This window comes from Pagrus pagrus, assembly GCF_965226575.1.
Source record: "Pagrus pagrus genome assembly, chromosome: 1".
Taxonomy (NCBI): Eukaryota; Metazoa; Chordata; class Actinopteri; order Spariformes; family Sparidae; genus Pagrus; species Pagrus pagrus.
Genome location: NC_140185.1, coordinates 36,532,127 through 36,552,043, shown reverse-complemented (window position 1 = coordinate 36,552,043; position 19,917 = coordinate 36,532,127). Strand labels below are relative to the sequence as shown.

Sequence of the window (19,917 nt, the reverse complement as noted above, 5' to 3'; positions counted from 1 at the left end):
CAACGTTTACTGGGTTGTATTTGGCCATGGGCAGTCTGACACCTGAATTTATGGAGCAGAGCTGTTCGTCATATTTTCCACTGTGCATCTAAAGGGGGGGGGGAGGATTTTTTTCCCTGCTGCATTCCTCACCGGCCTGGCATTAGCAGAGCAAATAAACCACCAGCGTGCCACATTTCTACAGGAGTTTCTCTTGCCCCCAGGAGGAAAATACCTAATCACTCATTTCCTTTCCTCAACTGACACACGGAGGCCCGGGCAGGGAAGAGATTAGTGAGCTATAAAAGGGAAACAGGAAGAGGAAATTGAGGGGGTGAGCAGCAAATTAATTTAATCGCCCAAAATGTTCCTTTTCTTCGAGTGTCTGAATTAGAGGATATTTTGACAAGTTTCACAGATGCTTTGCACACAGATGTGATAGTTTATCAAGGCAAGATTGAAAACAGAACTATGTTAAGGCTGACAGTCTTTTCTCAGACACTATCTGCCAAACTACAAGCAGCACTCCTTTCATGTCTGTAATGTTTTACAGTCCTACTTCAATAAACCTCATGATCTGTCTAAATCCCTCTGTCTCTGCTCTGCAATCCAGCCATTGCATGAGGATTTCATTTTTTATTCTTTACTTCAATAAATATGACGTTACTGGAAGTGCTTAGTGATTGGTGACCTTTGTCTTCCAGAATTCTTGCAGGACTGAACACATGTAAACTGCTTAAAAGTGAATTCTTAAAATCGCAAGATCACAAACTGGTGAAAGACCAGACGGATGGGTAGCACCAGCGCCGGTGTTAACAGGAAAACAAATGACTATTCCTCAACATGAGACGACTTGAACTACCAAACAGACCAGGCGAAGAGAAACGCACGACGGACAGGAAGTTAAAGCTAAAACCACGACTACACTTACAGCAACTTTAATTCAGTTACATTACGGCTGTTAGTTTCATAAAGAAGCCGTTTCTTCACAACAAAGCCATAATCACAATTACTGTCAAGCAAAGTGATGTTTGGAGATGCAAAAACGAACAGAACGGAGAGAAAGTGGCAGACTGCACCCATCTGCAAAGAAAAGGAAGGAGTCGTCCAGAGATCTACAGGTACCTGTAAGTATGGTGCATAGCTATAGGCCTGAGGGGGAGGACTGAAGCCAGCTGCACCATAGGGCAGGTAAGTTACAGTCTGCTGGGAGAGGGAGCTCTGGATGATGTAGGGGTCATAGCAATAATGCTACGGGTGGGGGGCAGTTACACATACACATGGTTACATTCTCTCATGCACACATACAAAACATTAGTGCACTAATCACACTGGAGAGTGGAGCTTCAATACACAAAATCAACATGGAAAGACAAAAGAGCAAGTTAAAACACAGAGGAAGAACAGACAGTACAGTCTTAGATCTGAACTACAAGAAAATTACAAAACAAAAGACAAATTACATAGGAAACTATAATCCTTACTTATTAGAGTTACTTAATGATGGAAAACAAAACTAGCGGGCATTAGCAAAAGGAAGTGCAATGTGCCTTTCAGTGCACTTGTATGATCTGAAAGTAAACTAAGCGTTACCAAGGTCATGACCCCCATTCGGTCCAGTTCTCTGTTGGGGCTGCGGGGGATGCGTCTGGGGGTGGAGTGGCCGGAGCCCGGGGGCGAGCCTCCCAACGAGGAGCCCGCACACAGTGACGGAGGGATGGAGCTCATGGAGCGGAAGCGTCCTCCCAGGCTATCGCCGCTGCCCACCCGGCACTCGATCTCCTCTGCCCGGATGGCTGTGCTCTCCTTCTCCTCCTGGATCATCCTGCAACGATAAAGGAAGGAGATGGTGAGGTTAATTTAACACACAACAGTCCCTGACATTTTTAATGAAAAGTATTAGAGCTACAACGACTAACCGATTAAATGATTAGTAGTCTCATATTAGTCTAAATTCTCGGATTCCAGCTTTTTAAATGTGTTTTTTTTGTTTCTTCCCTCCTATATCTTCAAGTTGTGGACAAAACAAGACATTTGAGGATGTCATCTGGACACTAATCAACACTTTTCACAATTTTTTGGCATTTTATAGGCCAAACTACTAACTGATGCCAACAACAGATTACTGGACAATAAAAGTAATCGATAGTTGTGGCCTTAAAGAGATAAGGTTTTGGTCTGCCATGTAGCTGCTGGTACCTAATTTCATTGTTGATAGCGTCCAGCTGCTCCTGCAGCATTAAGGCGAGGGTCTGTGCGTCAGCCTGGCCACCAGGGGACAGCAGGTCCACTGAGCTGAAAATCGTCTCCCGGTCCTCCTCCAAGTCTGAAGCATCCATGTCACTCTCAAACGCCTGGGCAACATTCGCCAGAACGTTGGCCTGCTGCATGCGCTCCCACTCCTGCTCATTCAAAGTCTGCACCTGGATTAAAACAGGGAATGGACAGGAAATGGAGGAAGGGTATTCAGACAGGGAAGGCAGATACAGAAAGCAGAAAAAGGATATCAAAGAAAAGAATAAAAACACAAAAAGAGACACAGAATGAGAGGCAACAAACAGGCAGGAAGTTAGCTTGATACTTGAGCATTGAACATTAACACACCACACTGACACTTATCTCCAACACACTGACTTACATGTCGCTGATGTCCAAAGCGGAAGCAAACAGAAAGAAATGAAGAAGAAAATCATCAGGGAGAACTCAAACATTAGACTGAAACAGGTAAAGGAAGGAAAAATGCACACAATACAAATAGCACATTACGAAGAAGACACCACCCCCCAAAAAAACACCTTTCTAGAAAGTTTTTATTTTCATATTTGATTGGAAAACATGAGTCATTGTTTATGCTTCACAAACTCTATCTGGGCTGAAAAAAATATCAAATGTTTTGACAGACTGCAATTGTGGTTATCAATTGTCACGATTTTAGTGGGATCATCTCTGCAGCACCACAATGCTTCATTTATAACAGTATGTTGAGACACCTTTTACACTTTTAATTCGAAAAATGAAGCTTCTGCGATTCAGATATTGTGATTTTAATAATAAATGAAGTAACTGGTCATCCTTACTTTCTACATTGGAGTGTCAGCCTAAATCACTGGGGTTGATACTACAGTGGACATGTAGATTATCCCAATTTTTAGATAAGTGTTGCATGTAAACAATAAATAAGCCACCAGCAGAGGAGCTGGGAGCTCACCTTGGATGGTTCGTCCCGGAGCGCTGCCATCCGTCCTTTTTGAGGCCGTCTGAGCACAAGAGCGCTACCATAATGGTCTGAGTTGCTGTCCATCATTGAGGAAGCCGACACTGGATACCTGAAATCTGGAGTGCTGCCCAGCTGAGACCGTCTGGGGAAAACATAAAAAAAAAAAGAATCAGAAAGACTCTGAGGTCCAAGGTTGAATCTGTGAACTCTTAAAAGTTAAATGGCTTACCCGTGTAGTAAGGAGTTGCTTCTGCTCCGCCCCTGCTCGTTCTCTGCTCTCATGGTCTCAATCTGGATCAGGAGTTGCTCCTATAGGAGAGGACATTCACAGACATAATAATTATTATAAGGAGCCAACATTCCCCCAAAAAAACACAGACTTAGGGGGAGATTCAGTTTAAAACGATCCCTCACCTTCTCGTGGTGAGACTCCTCGATTAACTTCTTGGTGTGATCCAGTTCTCTGATCAGGGCGTTCTGAGGAGAGACAGGAAGAAGTTGACACGCTGGCAAATAAACAGTGACCAAGCTATTTACCATGCACCATGACATGCCATCATTAGGGATGCACCATATTGAATTTTTTTTAACCACTGATAAGATATCTGATAATTCTGTGTTTTGAAAAGAAGCTTGTTACAGCCATGAGATTTTTTTTTGGCATTATAAACTAGTCATGGGACACACACAGTGGAGGAACAACAAATGTCTATTTTGGTACAGAATTACTGTCCTCAGCTTGTTTGTCTCTTTGTTAATCTCACTGACTTTTGATCACATTTCTGTATTATTCACCTTATCCTCCAGAGCAGACATCCTCTCTTTGAGGTGAAGCTGAAGTCTCTCGTTGGACTCTGAAAGGAGCTTGTCCACCGTCTCAGACAGTCGCTTATTGTGCTCCTCGTTCATCTTCTCTCGCTGTCGTGCCTTTATAAACAGACAAACAACATTTCAAAATGTGCACATGATGAGATTGTCTCTGTAGCAGTGAAAGCATGAGGCGGAGGTCTGGTGTAGTGACAGCACATTTCCACTTCCCCATCTTTCTCACCCTGAGCAGTTCCTGATTCTTCTCCTCCAGCTGGGCCTCCATCTGCCTCAGTCTCTCCTCCACATTTCCATGACGTTCTTCTGCCTAAAAGTGGGAGACAATAATTAAAACCTTTATCTTCTCTGTACCAAGATGTCCAAGTGTCTCAGCACCAGTGCTAGGCCTTGATCTCCCCTAGAGTTGTTTGTAATCCATTCTGGAGAAGGACCTCGCTGAGAAAGGCCTAAACTTGGCCCTGTTTGAGGTTGTGTGTGCAAAGCTTAAGTCCTTCAGAAGGATGGAGTCATCAACATGAAAAGCCAGATAAGCAAGCATCTCTAGCAACTTACAGCTAGAGGTAATAAAATCATGCACCAGCAGCACGACCCACAGAAAGACCACAACAAATACAGCAGAGAAAACTTCCCTTAATGCAAATCTACCACAGAATCATCACGGTTCTACTGAGAAGTACAGACGTGTTCATGTGAATAATGATTTCTGTCTCATGAATGAACAGATGATAAACCAGTGTTCACTAACATATTTTATCAGTGTATTGGCTCTTAATCAAGAGTCAGTAGACTGGTAAACATTTTTCTGTGGCACCGCCTGTTCTAGTTTTCAGTAGCTCTAACAGGCAGGGTCCCCTTTGAGCAGATCAGCTGGCACTTCCTGTTTGTTAGACACCAAACCAAAGCGTTTTCTGTGTTTAAGAAAAAAGGAGAGGTACCAGCATGACTTTCCGATCAACACGGCTCACCAGCACATAAAGCAGAAACACACAGAGACGTACAAGGAAGATTATGATATAAACTGTTATGATGAAATATTGTCTGATACTGCACTTAACCAGGCACTTCTCATGTAAAAGATGTGAAGAAATTAGAGATCTTGGTGACAATGTGTTTGGAAATTTTCACTATTTCAAGAAACAACAATCATTTCCCCCTCAGCTGTTCCAGAAACACTCCTCACTAAAACTTCTATCTGCCTGGTTAAGCTCAGTAGCAGAACACAACTAAAATGTTCCAGTATCCAGTGGGACGGGTTTTAGCTCTGTGAGTAAAGCTGATCTACCTTCTTCTGAGTCTTAGCGCCTTTAGAGCCACACAGAACACACTAGGGGTTTGACAAGGAGGTGGTGCAGGCAGCATGAAGATCACACAAAAAGAGCACGACGAAGACAGAAAGAAATGAGAAAGAGGAGAAAACAGAGTGTACGTTTAATGTGAGCTTTAGCACAATTAAACTGTGGTTGGAGGGACAAAGTGAGGACAGACGAGGTAGATTCAGCAACGGAACATGACTTTGATGTCTGTTGTCATTTCCACTCCTAGCATGAAGACAGAGCAGGTAGACAAACAGATGACACTGTGTGTTAGACGAGGAACAATGTTGCACAGACAGACTTCAGACTGAACAATGGATGATGGAACAACTGCACTTTAAGCTCCTCCAAGATTGGGAGGGTGGAGAAAAGTGTGGATGATTTATGTTGATATCTTGGAACTGCATTGAGGCGATATTAAAGAAATACCAAGCACATCTGTCAGTCTGCTGTGTTCTATATGCCAACTATGTGGCTTAGGCTGTAGCCAAAGATAATTAAAAATACCTTATCTATAGGTATATCTAAGATAAGACTGAAGAGTTACAGAGTGGGGAAAAAAAATATTTTTTTTTTTAAATGGAGGACAGAGACACGTGCTTCCTGATAAACTTCAAAAGACTCAGCTGAGAATAAGAACGAATGCTAACTTAAATATCAGATTTGCACTGTGAGCCAGTTCCTACACTAATAAGGTGCTAAAATGTCTGTGTAGGTTCAGCAGCATGTGTTGTCCAAGACAAAGACTCAAACTATAAATGGACAAAAACATGAGCCAAATCTCTAAAAATAGGTCCCTGTGGATATTTGGAGTAACATAAACAATGGCTTCCCCAGCAGCTTCCGCAGGAGCTGCTGGTTGTTGCGATGTAAAGGAACTAATCTAACAGTCTAGGTGACTTTATGTGTGCTGGTGCCCAGTGAACGTTTAAGTTACAATCATGATTTGAAGCAATGCAATTTTTAGTTTATTCATTAAAAAAAAAAATTCACAGTTGCAACCAACAGATACGCTTATGCAGGAGGCCCCTAATTACTAAACATTGTAATATGTCAAGAGAAGTTGAAGGTGGGTTAGGAGGGACATGGGGGGGTGGACAGGTGCTGGTACCTTTGTGAGGGCCGCTACCCTCTGAGCGAGCTCGGCCTCCACCTCAGGCAGAGTCTCGGCCTTGCGGATGGTTTGCTGCAGCTTCTGCTCAGCCAGCTCCAGCTTTTCTTGGAGTTGCCGGTTTCTGTCTTCAGTCTATAACAAACAAACCAAAAGCAAACAGTCATTGGCAAGCAGGCTGAAGACTCGTCTGTGCTACATCCTGGCCTCAGGGTTTTTTGCTTTCAGTTCCACAAGGTGAAGAGAGGCAAGAAATAAGACTGCAGGTCAGGGAGTTAGAGAGAGGGAGGGAGACAAAGGGAGACAGGGAAAGAGGATGGGTAAGGGTGGGGTGGGCAGGAAGTGAGGAAGAGAGCATTCATAATGACACAAAGACGGACAAAACCCATAAGAAAAGAGGAGAGCGACATCTCCATCTCAGTGAGTACATGTAAAGAAAAAGACAGTGTCTTTGAGGCTTCCCATTCAGAGCCTGCTGCGCTGGTCAGTGTGAATACAGCAGGAATTCATTAGCAGGGGTTTGGAAACTGACAAGGGGAACTGCAGGCGATTCCTGCTGGCAGACAACTCTGAGACGCAAACACCAAAATATACACATGACTTATCAACTCTGAGTCAGATTATAACACACAGATATGTGTCGATGTTAGGAGTGTGAGGATATATCTAATATCTTATAAGATGCAGTGAATGAGGTAAGAGATTCACAGACAAGTCGATGCAGGCTTCAACAACTCTGTGATTAGACACTAGTCAAATTAAGAACAAGGGACTTACTTGTCTGAAGAGAGAGTCCTTGTTGGCCACTTCATTCTCCAGCTTGTCGTTCAGGTCATGGACGGAGGTAGCCTCCCGCTGAGCTGCCAGGTAGCGCTTCTCCAAGGTTGTGATCCTCTCCTCCATGTCTTCCTTCTGAGCCATTGACTGCACATACATAACATTAGCATTAGTGTCCTCATATGACTGGATAATACTGTACAAGCACAAACAATGGCTGACAGAATTTTTCTCAAATATGCAGGTAATGCTGTTAACATTGTTCTGCAGTATATTGTACATAAACAGCATTCTGATATCATCTACTGAATGAAAATAAGTAATGTAAAGGAAAAGAAAACAGATAAAAGGAAGTGTTTAGATGTTGCTGCTCTGCTCACACTAACCCACCTCTCTCAGGTCTCTCTGCAGCCGCGTGTTCATGTCTTCAGACTTGATGAGGTCTTTTCGGGCCGTGTCCAGATCCTCCTCCAGCTCACTGATGCGTGAAACCATAGCAGCCATGCGCTCCTTCATCTGGCCCAGATCAGCTGTCTGACGGTCCACCACATCCTGGAGCTCGCCGACCTTCCCGAACACAGGCCCCGACTCCTCCTCCTGACTCAGCGAACCATCCGATGACCGCTGTGGGTGAATTAACATGTTTTAGTGAGCTCGAACAAGATGTACAGAACAAAGGGCAGATCCAGCAGTGATTTAATTAACCTTATTCAAACATCTTCTCGAGGGAGATGAGGCAACAAGCATAAACGTAAGAATGCAAAACACCTCAAACTTATACGAGCAGTTCAGCAAACAGTGAATACATAGGTAACTTTCAAAATGCAATGTCTTCACATTTGGGGATTTTTTTGTCTTTTTGTCTGTGCAAGCCTCTCTGGTTGTTGATTTTGTGTTTAGGACATCAATTCATTTTTTAACTGTGCGTATAAAAGACAAAATTTTCTAGATAAGTACAGTTTACCTCATTAGGTCTAAGGCTGCACAATATATTGTTTCAGATCAACATCGCAGTGTGCGCATGTGCAGTAGTCACATCGCAGGCCCCATTAACTTTTGGTGCAGATCCAGATAAAGGGATGGATCCAGGAATTTTTTCGAACTTTCTTTAACATTGCGAGATTGCATATATTGATATTCATTAATTTTTCAGGGAATAATGCATGGATCTTGATGAAAAAAAAATCATTTATATTTAGGTGACTGTTTAGATGGCCTCGGTGGATGTATGCACGAGTGCCATTCTAGTCCTTGATGCTTTGGTTGTCTGATAAAATTAACTCCCCTACAAAATTTCACACATTCATTCTTGAACGATGAATTCCTTCCAATTAGAGCGACTCAAGTTATCTCGAGGACATTCCTGCTGTTTTTTGTTTTTTTCATATTGCAATATATTTAGCAGAAAATCCACATTAAATATGGCGCAGCCGTAAGATATGTTGCCATTTTATATTAGGATTAAGTTTATCATGCACATAATGATCATGAGAACCTTTCACACTCACTCTAAAACTGCAGTATGTCCCAGCTTAAAATGATAAAACTCTGACATTAATTAATCAGTGCTTGAGGAAAAGCAGAACGAGCTGTCAGCAGTAACCTGGACTATTTCCAGGCTGCCCACCTCTTCCATTCTTGTCCATGCATGAATATAGACGACATAGCATAGTACAGTTAATTACCACGTGCCAGGACAGAAATGTTACATTTTTCTGAATAAATGGAAGGAGGGAGAACAGAAAAATACATGCATTATTAACATGCAGAGTTTCTGCTTATTCTTATTTGTTTAAACAGTTTGTAATTGTGTTTTCATCAGATTTATGGACTTGCAAAATATCCACAGTAGACACAGTGCATATATATCCTGAGTTCATTTAATCAGGTCAGATTTTATTTCATTAACTGAACAGATGCGAGACACGTGTCACACACAAACAACTGTGGCCTCGTCTCCCGCTTGGACTTCACACACATACAATTTAACATATGCTGTTGAGTAACCTCACCTTGCCATTAGTGCTTGGTGTGTTTTCAGAGTTGTGGTTGACCTCGCTCGTTCCATCTGCCAGCCCTCTCTTCTGGCTGTGCTGCTCCCTGAGGTAAGCCAACTAGAGAAAACACCAGTTTGTTAACACCTTCTGCAGTCATTCATCTGATGGTGATAACCCTCTAAACAATTATCTGGTTGACCACGCAGCCAAGAGCACTAAAACTAGTGAGTCTCCTTTTATCATCTGTGATGCTTATTTTTTTCATTTCGCTAAAGCAAGTACTCAGTGTGTGTGAGTGAGTGTGTGTGTGTGTGTGTGTGTGTGTGTGTGTGTGTGTGTGTGTGTGTGTGTGTGTGTGTGTACATGGGACAGATACACAAAGAAGTGCAGCCAGCAGCTCTCAGTGCCCAGAGCCTCGACTTCAAACCACAACTATTCTGGTTGCACACTCACATGAATGAGCTGCAGTACATAATATTCTCTGTGCCACATGGTCAAACTGTGAGAAAACAAAACAGCAAAAAGCCGCCTCGCCTTAGGATGTAAGGTTACTAATAAAAGCAAAGAGTGGCAAGTGGTGGATTTAATGTGTTGGGGTGTGTGTGTGTGTGTGTGTGTGTGTGTGTGTGTGTGTGTGTGTGTGTGTGTGGTCCCAGGCTGATTCCCGGGAACAAAAGATGAGTGTAGCATGAAGAGCTGTCGCATGAAGCAGAGAAGAAATCTAGGACACTTCCCCAAGATCCTCTGGGCCTTTTGTCAATCTTAATCCCACTCAGCACACAGTGGACTCGAGACTCTCTGTCCATTTGCATGCATGTGCACATTTATGTGTGTAGGAGTCGTAAATCTCTTTTTATTAGATTCAGTGTGAACTGAATGTCACTGCATTTCACTGACATGTTGTGATAACCGATATACACTTTATTCACTTTAGATTTCTATGAAGATATACAACCTAAATTAATTTCCTAAAGGAACAGTTCACCCTAAAATGAAATTTCAGACATTATCTCCTTCCTCCATGCTGATGGAAAGTGCAGCATTCTCCTAAACAACTGAAGTAGCTGGAGACTTGTTTTAAAACGTAAAAACAATCCCAAAAAAAAAACAACATCAAATGGCTCCATAAAGCTTGTCTGCTGTAAGCCAATTCTGTAGACGCCCCAAAATCCCAAACTAACAAAACTTCACCTGACTTTTCATCAGCACGGGGGGAGGACGAGATAATAACTGAATTTTACCTTTCAGGGGGCCTTTGAATCAGTACATGTGGGACACCTGACCTGTTTAAATATGAAAATCTACCAATAAACTCCTCAAAAATAATAAAAAGATAGGGACAACTAGTCCTACTGTGGAGAGCTTCCCAATAAAGCATGAATACTGCTCCTGAAGTTCAACATTTATGACAGCAGCAGGGACAGCAATTTTTGGGAAGCATCTATTTCTGCACTCAGATTGTCTTTGTTCAGTTTGGTGTTAAATTTAAAACTAAATGTATCACTCACCAGGTGCACATATGCTACGCAGGAAATAGCTGAGAATAAACAAATGTAAGCACGCTACGTGATTTGAATTTATTACTTTAAGCTGTCAAACTGTTCCAGGAAATATTTCTATATCACCTGTGCAGAATATGACATACAACTTGAAAAGGTTGTATTGAGTTGGAGGTTGCAGTTAAGAAAATTTCTCTTTTTTGTTATTTTCCTTTAAGCTCTGTTTGCTTACTTCTTTGTGTGAGATGGTGAGTTGTTCCTCCAATGCGCTGCATCGTTCCAAGGCAACGCGAAGTCGCTCTCTCACCTAGAAAACATGTCAAACAAATATAAACAAACCTCAACTTTACAATTCTTTATGTCTCTCCTAAGTCTTTGTACACGTACAGTATGTAGACACACCTACTTCAATCACTCCTTTCAACGTACCTTCTCATCGAGGGCTTTGTGGTGTTCGAAAAGTGACTTAAGGGCTTTGAGGACCTCCACCTCACTTGAGACTCCTGCTGGAGACTGAGCCTGTCTCTTCACCACCGTCATTCTCAGACTACGCTCATGGCGAGACACCAGGCACTCCAGGTGCTCCAAGAGGAGCTGGACATACACAAGACAAATGGGTTAGAAACCATTCAGAATAAAACTTGCACATTTGAAGTCACATTTGCAAAACCTATCCTACCACAATAAATCACTATAAAATGTTTTTATACAGCCATCGTAGAGCTTTGGTGGAACTGTGATGAGGTTAGTGCTGTTGGATCAGGAGTCCAACTTTGAATAATATTTTTGAATTACTCATCTTGCATGACTGACGCTTTTCATTGACCTATACTATTATGATTCAGATATTATAAGCAACAGATTGTTCTATGCAAAGAGCATGCAAAGAGTAAACACAGTCACAGAGAGACAGTACTGACTAATACCAAACACTCTCTGAGTTACGGTCCTGCTGCGTTTCAGCACAAACAGCTGGAATCTGTAGTGAAATTTATAGTCAGCGGTTGAAATATTTTAATGACTGAGCAATTAGCAACGCCCATGACTTCTGACAATGGTTTGGATTATAGGACAGAAGCTGATTAGTCAACCAGTGTTATGACAACCATCTAAAACCAAAACAGAAACATGCAGGAATTTGACGAGCACGCAAAAAATGTTCCTCATTAATGGTGGATAGTGGAGCTTGTGTCCTGTGTCAATGTGTCATACTTGTTTGTGGAACTTTGTCCTAAACATTGATGGACAACTGTGTGTGTGTGTGTGTGTGTGTGTGTGTGTGTGTGTGTGTGTGTGTGTGTGTGTGTGTGTGTGTGTGTACATTATACGAACCCGTGTGTTGTTTCTCTCAGCCTTCAGCTCTGCGATCTCCTCCTCCTTCTCCAGAAGCTGCTCCCGGCACACGTTCACCTCCTTCGTTAGTGCAGCAAACTCCTAGAATAGAAATGTACAAATACAGTATCATGTAACCGCTGCTTACTGAGCTCAGTTTTTTCCTACAAAGCTGTGCATGGGAAAGTCTAAAAACTGTTGGTAATGTAGAGGCAGGGAACTTGCATAGTTAGTTAAAGTTTAAAACTTCTACAGTGAGAAATCGATTCTGAATCCACTGCAGAAATATAACGTCTGATCCTAAAAGGTTTGTCAGACGGCTGCAAACTGTTTAGGATCAGACGTCTGTGTTTTCTGGTCCACATCAGATCATCAGACTTTGGATCTGATGTTGCGCCAAGGCAGTTTTTCTTTATTAACATATTTGTTCTGTGCTGGTGTAAAATACCAGTAAATGTAGTTTCTATATCACTCTTTTTGTTTGGACGAGACTATGGTCATGTTTACATTGGAAGAAAATTTAGTTCAGAGGACTGCTTGCTGTGTTAAAGTGTGTTAACTCTTTTCTATTGGCACAACATATGACTTTCAGACTAGTCAGACTGCTGGCCTCTTTGTCAATATTGTTAAACATTTAAATCTTTTAGAGCAGATGACTTACTCCATACAGCTTAAAAAAGAACTGGGAGAAAAGAGATGGGAAATTTTTGTTGTATTTTTAGCCAAATTGCTATATTGTATCATGTGTAACTTTTTATTTTAAAATAGGCACATTTGCCTTCATTTAATGATTGTCCTATGACCTTGTGTTTATCGTTTGTATTTGTTTTTCCCCCTTATTGTCTTTTTGTGCACAGTTCTTATAATGTGCATAATGTGAAAAATGTTCATAAATAAAGACTTAAAAAAAAAAAAAAAACATGTCAGAAGGAGAAATCCCAGGTAAGTCTGTCTGATCTACAAACTCCACGTGAGAGTGACAGGGGACTCCTCCGCTGATATTACCCACGTCCCGTATCTCATTAGCCTAACAAGACAAATTTCACACGTTAGGATTTTGACTCGTAGATGGGTCCATCAGGACATCTCTCAGACCACATCTTTGTCAATTCAAACATGATTATTGATTCTCATGGGAGAAAGCACCAATTTGCCTCTGATCTGGAGCGTTTGTCAGCAATCTCCACAAACTGTGTAGAGTTAATTGTGTAGACCACACAGACTTAACACAAACCAATCATAGCAGAGTGTAAAACATACAGCACCAAGGTTTGATGTTAAAATAGAAAAAGAGAAGATCAAGATGCTGAAACTCCATCAGAGAGGCTTCTGACAAACACCTCCAAGTCAGTGAGAAATACGAAAATACAGTAAATATAATCACACTCCACTTTTAGAACAGACTTGTTTAAATAAACCTCATATTACTCAAAGCTTTCTCAGGTTCTCTCTGAATAAATGCAGCTGTGCACACACACACACACACACACACACACACATACACACTCTCTCTCACACACTTGCTTTTATGGATTACATGCATGGTCGGACCTAAAGAATGTGCCATCCTGATTTTTTGCCCCGCAAAAACCAGCACAGGCGCCCTGAGTGCTGAGGCCTTCTTGCTACGTTTCTGAGTGTGTGTGTGTGTGTGTGTGTGTGTGTGTGTGTGTGTGTGTGTGTGTGTGTGTGTGTGTGTGTGTGTGTGTGTGTGTGTGTGTGTGTGTACGTACAGGGGCTGGGGGGGGCTGGAACTGATCGTTCTTTTCAGTCACTACCACAACTATTCTCTCTTCCCTTCACTCCAGCCTCTGAGCTTTTCCAGCGACTGGCACAGATTCTAAAGAAGTGAGGGGGAGTTTGCTATTGGCTACGACCAAAGTCTCCACTCTCTGCTGGCCAATGAGAGGCCGTTAGAGGCAGGCCCGGGGGTAATTACAGAGTGGCTTACTTCCTACATTCCACAGCAGACGCTGAGGTTGAGTTGTACAGCAGCCTTGAGATTTGTCTCTGCTTCTATCTGCCATTTATGACCCGCTTTGTTCTTTAACTCATCATTTATACAAAAAATTGTACGGAGCAAAAGCAAATGGGAGTGTATAAGGAGTTTAAGAGTGTGATGTAAAATAAAGCCAGACAGGAGCACACATAAGATGCTCACTGGCTATCAAACCTAGTATATTGATGCAAAGATATTAGTCATTATAATTAATCAACTGCAAAAAATATTTATTTTGAATACGGACGTTTAAAGTTGAAAATAATTGTATTCGTTACACGGCGAATATGTAATACCTTCACAAAGGAGGGAGCAGATAAAAAGACAACCTGGACCTTCAGTGGACCATCAAAACCAACCCACAGTCACTCCCACCCACTACATAACGTACATATGCCAACCCACCTCACAAACTGGGCACATGCCCGACAATACTAACACTTAAACACTTTAACTTTAAGAATCTTTACTTTCACTGTCATGTATGGAATCCAGACATCAAATGTAAAATCTGAGCGTTCATTTGTTTCAAACGTTCAACACTTTAATCCCAAAATAAATACTCTTAATGTAAATATGCAGATTGAATGCAGTAGAATCATAAGCTGGTATACATGCGAATGCAGCCATGGGCATTCGAGCTGATCCCATTTCTCCCTGCAGCAGGGTGAACTGGTGTATGGCTCAGCAAGAGTAGACGAGCGACATGCTGGTTAGAAGTGGACTGAGCTGCTCTGTAAGCCTTAGAACAGGGGAGGGGATTAAGGGGGGGTACACGAATATGTGTGCCAACCTATTAAAGGAACAGTGTACCAAAACACAGAGGAACACACAAAAGCTTTTCAGGGATGACTGTATGGTCATTTTCTGCATTCAGCCTCACGGAGCACAAAGACGGAGACTTATTTCTGTATTATAATATAATTAAGAAATCTGCCTGATTTGATGCGAGTGAAGGAAAATGCGAGCACAGGAATGACAAAAATGAGTAATGCTTCAACACAGCAATAAAATGTTTTCCTTAGTTTTCATATATAAAAACTAGGGCTGCACAATTAATCGCAAATATTCTAAAAATTGCAATATTGAGAAGCGCAATATCCAAATCGCAGAAGCTACAATTCTTTGATACAGGTGAAATAAAGTAAAAGGGCGAGAGGCGGAGATGTCCTGGCCTACAAATCTTGTTCTCCGTGTAAGAAAATACGTTTGTTTAGCACACACCACAACATCATCATGATTTTAATAGTTTTTGTTCAGTGAAAATTGTGGTCCTAAAAATGTAATAATCATATTGAAATTTCTGTCAAAATACTTACAATATATTTTTCAACTATATCATGCAGCCCTAATTATTACATATTGTGTAGGATTGCTCATTCTTTCCACCACAAAATGTTTTACAAAAAGGATTTTTTGTTATCTTGTTTATTTTATATTTCATATTATTTTTTGTAATATAGAATTAAAACAATTAACATATTTCGGCCCAGCAGTCCCAAAGAAATTAAGACTATGCTTCCATCATTATACACCTCAGAAAATAACACAGTTTCACAATGTTACACAATTCTGATTATTAAAAGCTACATCAGCCCTTAAAAGGGAGGAAAACTAAATGGTTTTCTAGGTTGAGAAAATACTTTACTTTAAAAATATAATGTCCTGACAGGCTTTAATCTTGATATAAACTTGAAATATTTTCTAGTAATAAAATACCATATATAAGCAAATGTATAGTGCTGCAACCTTAGTGCAGGGGACAGCAATGTAGGCCAAAGATATCTCATATTTTCTGTCCATATAACAATGCCTTTTTTTTGTTGGCAGATCAGTTATAAACAACAGGAGAGAGGAACGGACTCCACTGCAGCTCTGGCTACACTGATAAATGATGGACGAAGATCAGGAAGCAGTGAGGCCCCTCTCTGTTATGTCAATATAAGGACAAGAATGTAAAACAAACTCCAAATGACAACATACTTGGTGACGCTAAAGGTCATTTTGTGTGCACGTTGAATACATGTCATGACTGCCATCGCTGAAGGCTCCTGCCAACACTGCTCCATCACAGAGCTGCAGCCGTTCAACCTACACATGAGCATCTTTTTCATTCTGGAACAGTCAAAAAAACAAATTTAAATTTTGTTTCAGACTTAATCTGCTTGAAAGCACCTGTGCTTAATGGATTCTCAATTTCATCAAAGCAAGGCTGCTGATGAATAACTTCTTTTTACTTCCTACAACATGCCATCGACAGACTGTGCTGTATTTGGGACTGAGATCGGAACCAATAGGCCTTCCTCCTACATAATGACTTTAGCCGTTCTTAAAAGCTTATAGCGTGTGCTGAAATCTGACACTGTGCAGAGGGCATCTGTTCTCCTGGAGGAGGACTCACCGTCAAAAACTAATTAGACACCACAATGGCTCCTATTCAGAGCTGCTCAGACTGCTGCCCAAACACACACAGACAAAGTCAATTTAAAGGAGCTGACCGAGTGATAGTCCCCCCTGTTAAGAGACATCTTCATTATGTTCTGTTCATCAGATGTCTTGCAGGAATCCCTTACTTCATGTACAGCCCAACACATGTTGTTCTGTGTGTATCGTAACACTTCTTCTGTCAAAATATTAAAATGAGTATGTAGGGAAACAACATTAGAGGTGATGCAAGTTCCTTCTAATCCACCATATTGTATATTTGGTCGAGGCATTATCTTGTTCACTACCACAGTAGTTTACCAAATGACTACAAGGTAAAACAAAACAAGTGTGTCACTGGCTACCTCCAGACAGGAGATGGAGAGATTTCTGTTGGGTAACATTTACGTTCCCTACGACTCTCAAATATATGAACAAAAATTACTACATTAATTCAGACTGAGGATGAAATTAAGAGGTATATGTCAATAAAATATGTACAGTTTTGTGACTCTGTGTTCTCCCCTCATGTATCTTGAGGATGCACCCAGAAATGTGTAAGGCCCCATAAAGCTGTTATTTGCTGCTTTGCAATCATTGTCAGGATTTTATTTTGAAGTAGCTACAGTCTCCTTTAGCCTTAACGGTGCAATATGTAAGAACTTTAATTGGAAACATTCAGAAATTGACTAAATCTATCCACAGAATGTGAAGAAATAACATTATTGACGTAATGTGGCTATGTATCATGTTGAAAAGATATCTACTTAAGTGAGCATGCTAACCAGCTAGCCCAGGCCCATCATGGTCCAAAGCTCCCATGCTAGTGGCGCTGGCATCAGCACTTCCCTGGTGCTTCTAGCTCACTGTCTGTATGGCTAGTTGCACAACTAACTGAGCTAAGTAGCTCACAGCAGCTACAGTAAGCAGCAATTAGTGGTTACTGTGGTGATAAGCTGCCCTCTATTTGTTGTGAGTATGAATTCGACAGGTGGCCAATTCTTACATATTGTACCTTTAACTAGTAATATTAGTGACTCCTAACTCCTCCGAGTGTTACCGTAGGTGTAAAGAACGATCTGAACATTTTTCTGCACTTCTTGTGGATCAGTTACGATATCTTAGGGATGAACTTTCACACAAGGCTGCAGCCACAGTAAGCTGATGAGATGTAGAAGCCTCACTGCAGTTTGGATAATCATAATTCGGCACATGTGCAACAGGTGAGGACACCTGGTAGTGTAGTAGGTCCAAGACCACCTTGTAGAAGTGGAATAAGTGAAATGAAGAAGCACAATTCTTAACAAATTCCTCGTTTTTAAGTTTCAAACTAAAAAAAACATTTGAACAGATGCCTGCCTGCCTGCCTGCCCCTGGAAATCAATGTTATATTGTGCACATAAAATTACATTTTTGACTAAATCCTATTAATACGAGTTAGTAGGACACACTCTCACTTAAGAGGCGAATAAAAGAGAACCTGAGAACACAAACAGTGGTGGGGACACTAAAAAGGTTGAGGTTATTTTCAGTTGCACTTCCCTGTTCTGAAGAGTTTTCTCATCACTTGCCTCGTCCTGACTGTCTTTTCACATGGACTAACCGAGAAATTAACTTCCCATCTTCACTGAGAACCAGATAGGTCTTAATCTTGAACTACCCTCCTTATTCCTAGCCCCCAAGATACCTTGTAGTAAATTATGAAACTTCAGGTGCACCCGGTCACTGAACCAGAAGCGGTATTTTCGATGCTAAAAGGAAGGCTACTCTTCTTCTTTATCTAGTGAATACTACTGACATTATTTTTATTGCTTAGCCCACTTAGCTAAGCTGCTGGTGCCTCATAAGGCTCATCATTCAGTTGGATACATGTTTGTCAGGTATACATACATATAGCTAGGGAATAGTTAACACACTGAAATTATAACTTAAATTTTGTTTGGCAAACTACCTTTATTAAAAAGTGAAGCTCTACTGAGACGGTGAATACATTGGTATTAAAAAGGTGCCATGTATCAGCTGCTGTCTGAAATCTGGTTTACAAAGACAACAATATTAAGACTGTATTACTGATCTGGTGACAGTTTGCATGAAAAAATGATAAGCTCTGGACATAGGGCCCACCATCTTAATCTGATCAGTTCCTCTAACACAACATTGTGCCTTGCTGCAAGAAACTGCTTCACAAAAAACAGCTTTAAGGATCTTTGGTGCAGCTTGTGGGAAGTTAACAGCAGAGAGCAGTCAGCTTTAAGGCCGAAGTGAAGTGAGGAGCACGGCCTTCACTTCCCTGTCTTCGGTCTGTTCCCTTTTAAGTTTCAAATTCAGCTCACATTTGGCAAAAGGCAACACTTGCACTCTGTCACTTTCATGTCACTGTGTGAAACAAGTCAGTCTTTGTCTCCGTCTTACCACTGTGCACTCTGAATTCATGCCATTGTGCCACTGACTTTGGTCAGTGTGGTCAACTGGCCCCTTCTAAATCATGAGCAAAATATCACAAACAACTTACACCTGTGATTCTGCTTTTGAATCATAAATCAGAGAGATCAAGTTTTTTTTTTTGCCTACTACACCAGATGTTTACCAAACCACAACCCCAATACTGAGGTCTCCAAGTCTATTTTCTACCTCTTTAGCTTTTAACAGCACGGAACAGTTTCTCATCTTGCACAATAGCTTAAGATGGAGAACAGGACATTTTTTTTTTTTTGCCATATAACATTGCAGTTTGTTCATTCAGCAAGTTTAAAGTTGAAGGCTCAAGGACCAAAATACTTCCCGTACTCACTTTCATTTCAAATCAAACAGATTTACAGACAAAGCACTGCGCTGGTCAGTCCGATTACAGCTCGACTGTCATTCTGCTGTGCACCACACAACTGATAAAATAGCTGACACAGTGCTAACTTTCTAAAGTTGTTGTAGTCTTATAAACCACAGGGTTGTGGTATCTGATAAGCCCTCAAACTCCCTAATCTGTATAATACAGAACATTCATTTGGGAGGTGCTTTTGTCCAAATCAAACTCCATGCAAGACGAGAGCTAAATGTCCTCAGAGGAAAGGGAGCAACTTAAACTTTTATCAGTGCAATAGAGGACTTTTTTCCATTTATGCAGAAATAAGGCGTTTGCTGGCACTGTGTTAGTAGAGTGTGAGTAGATTTTCAGCTTGTGGCGTGTGATGGGCAGTGATTCTGCTGTGACTTCAGTCAGGAGTTCGTTTCACCACTGTGGGACCAGAACAGAGAGGAGCCTTGACCGAGATGAGCGGCGACAGGGTCCTCACAGTGACAGACAGGCAGGGGTTTCATTACTCACACCAGCCTCATGGGTTGTATTTCATCTGCTCACTGGTACCTGAAGCAAGAGCCACTTGCATTTTTTAAGGCAGTGCTGTTTATGGTCTGAACGTCTGGGGAGACCCTATATACAAAAAA

General features: G+C 41.4%; 1 protein-coding gene across 11 annotated transcripts in view; it reads right to left on the bottom strand.

Annotated features, from left to right (window-relative positions):
• The window catches only part of ppfia1 (PTPRF interacting protein alpha 1), a 42,678-nt gene that overhangs the window by 12,839 nt on the left and 9,922 nt on the right, over nt 1-19,917 (bottom strand). For all 11 annotated transcript variants that reach the window (XM_084356327.1, XM_084356328.1, XM_084356324.1 and 8 more), the window contains exons 3-16: nt 12,054-12,155; nt 11,151-11,315; nt 10,954-11,028; nt 9,238-9,339; nt 7,616-7,849; nt 7,226-7,372; nt 6,449-6,583; nt 4,248-4,331; nt 3,992-4,123; nt 3,611-3,673; nt 3,426-3,505; nt 3,188-3,338; nt 2,179-2,402; nt 1,573-1,804 (exon numbers count right to left, since the gene is read on the bottom strand). In XM_084356327.1, coding sequence (XP_084212453.1) covers nt 1,573-1,804; nt 2,179-2,402; nt 3,188-3,338; nt 3,426-3,505; nt 3,611-3,673; nt 3,992-4,123; nt 4,248-4,331; nt 6,449-6,583; nt 7,226-7,372; nt 7,616-7,849; nt 9,238-9,339; nt 10,954-11,028; nt 11,151-11,315; nt 12,054-12,155 — 1,926 coding nt within the window. The remainder of the gene's footprint in view (nt 1-1,572; nt 1,805-2,178; nt 2,403-3,187; nt 3,339-3,425; nt 3,506-3,610; nt 3,674-3,991; nt 4,124-4,247; nt 4,332-6,448; nt 6,584-7,225; nt 7,373-7,615; nt 7,850-9,237; nt 9,340-10,953; nt 11,029-11,150; nt 11,316-12,053; nt 12,156-19,917) is intronic.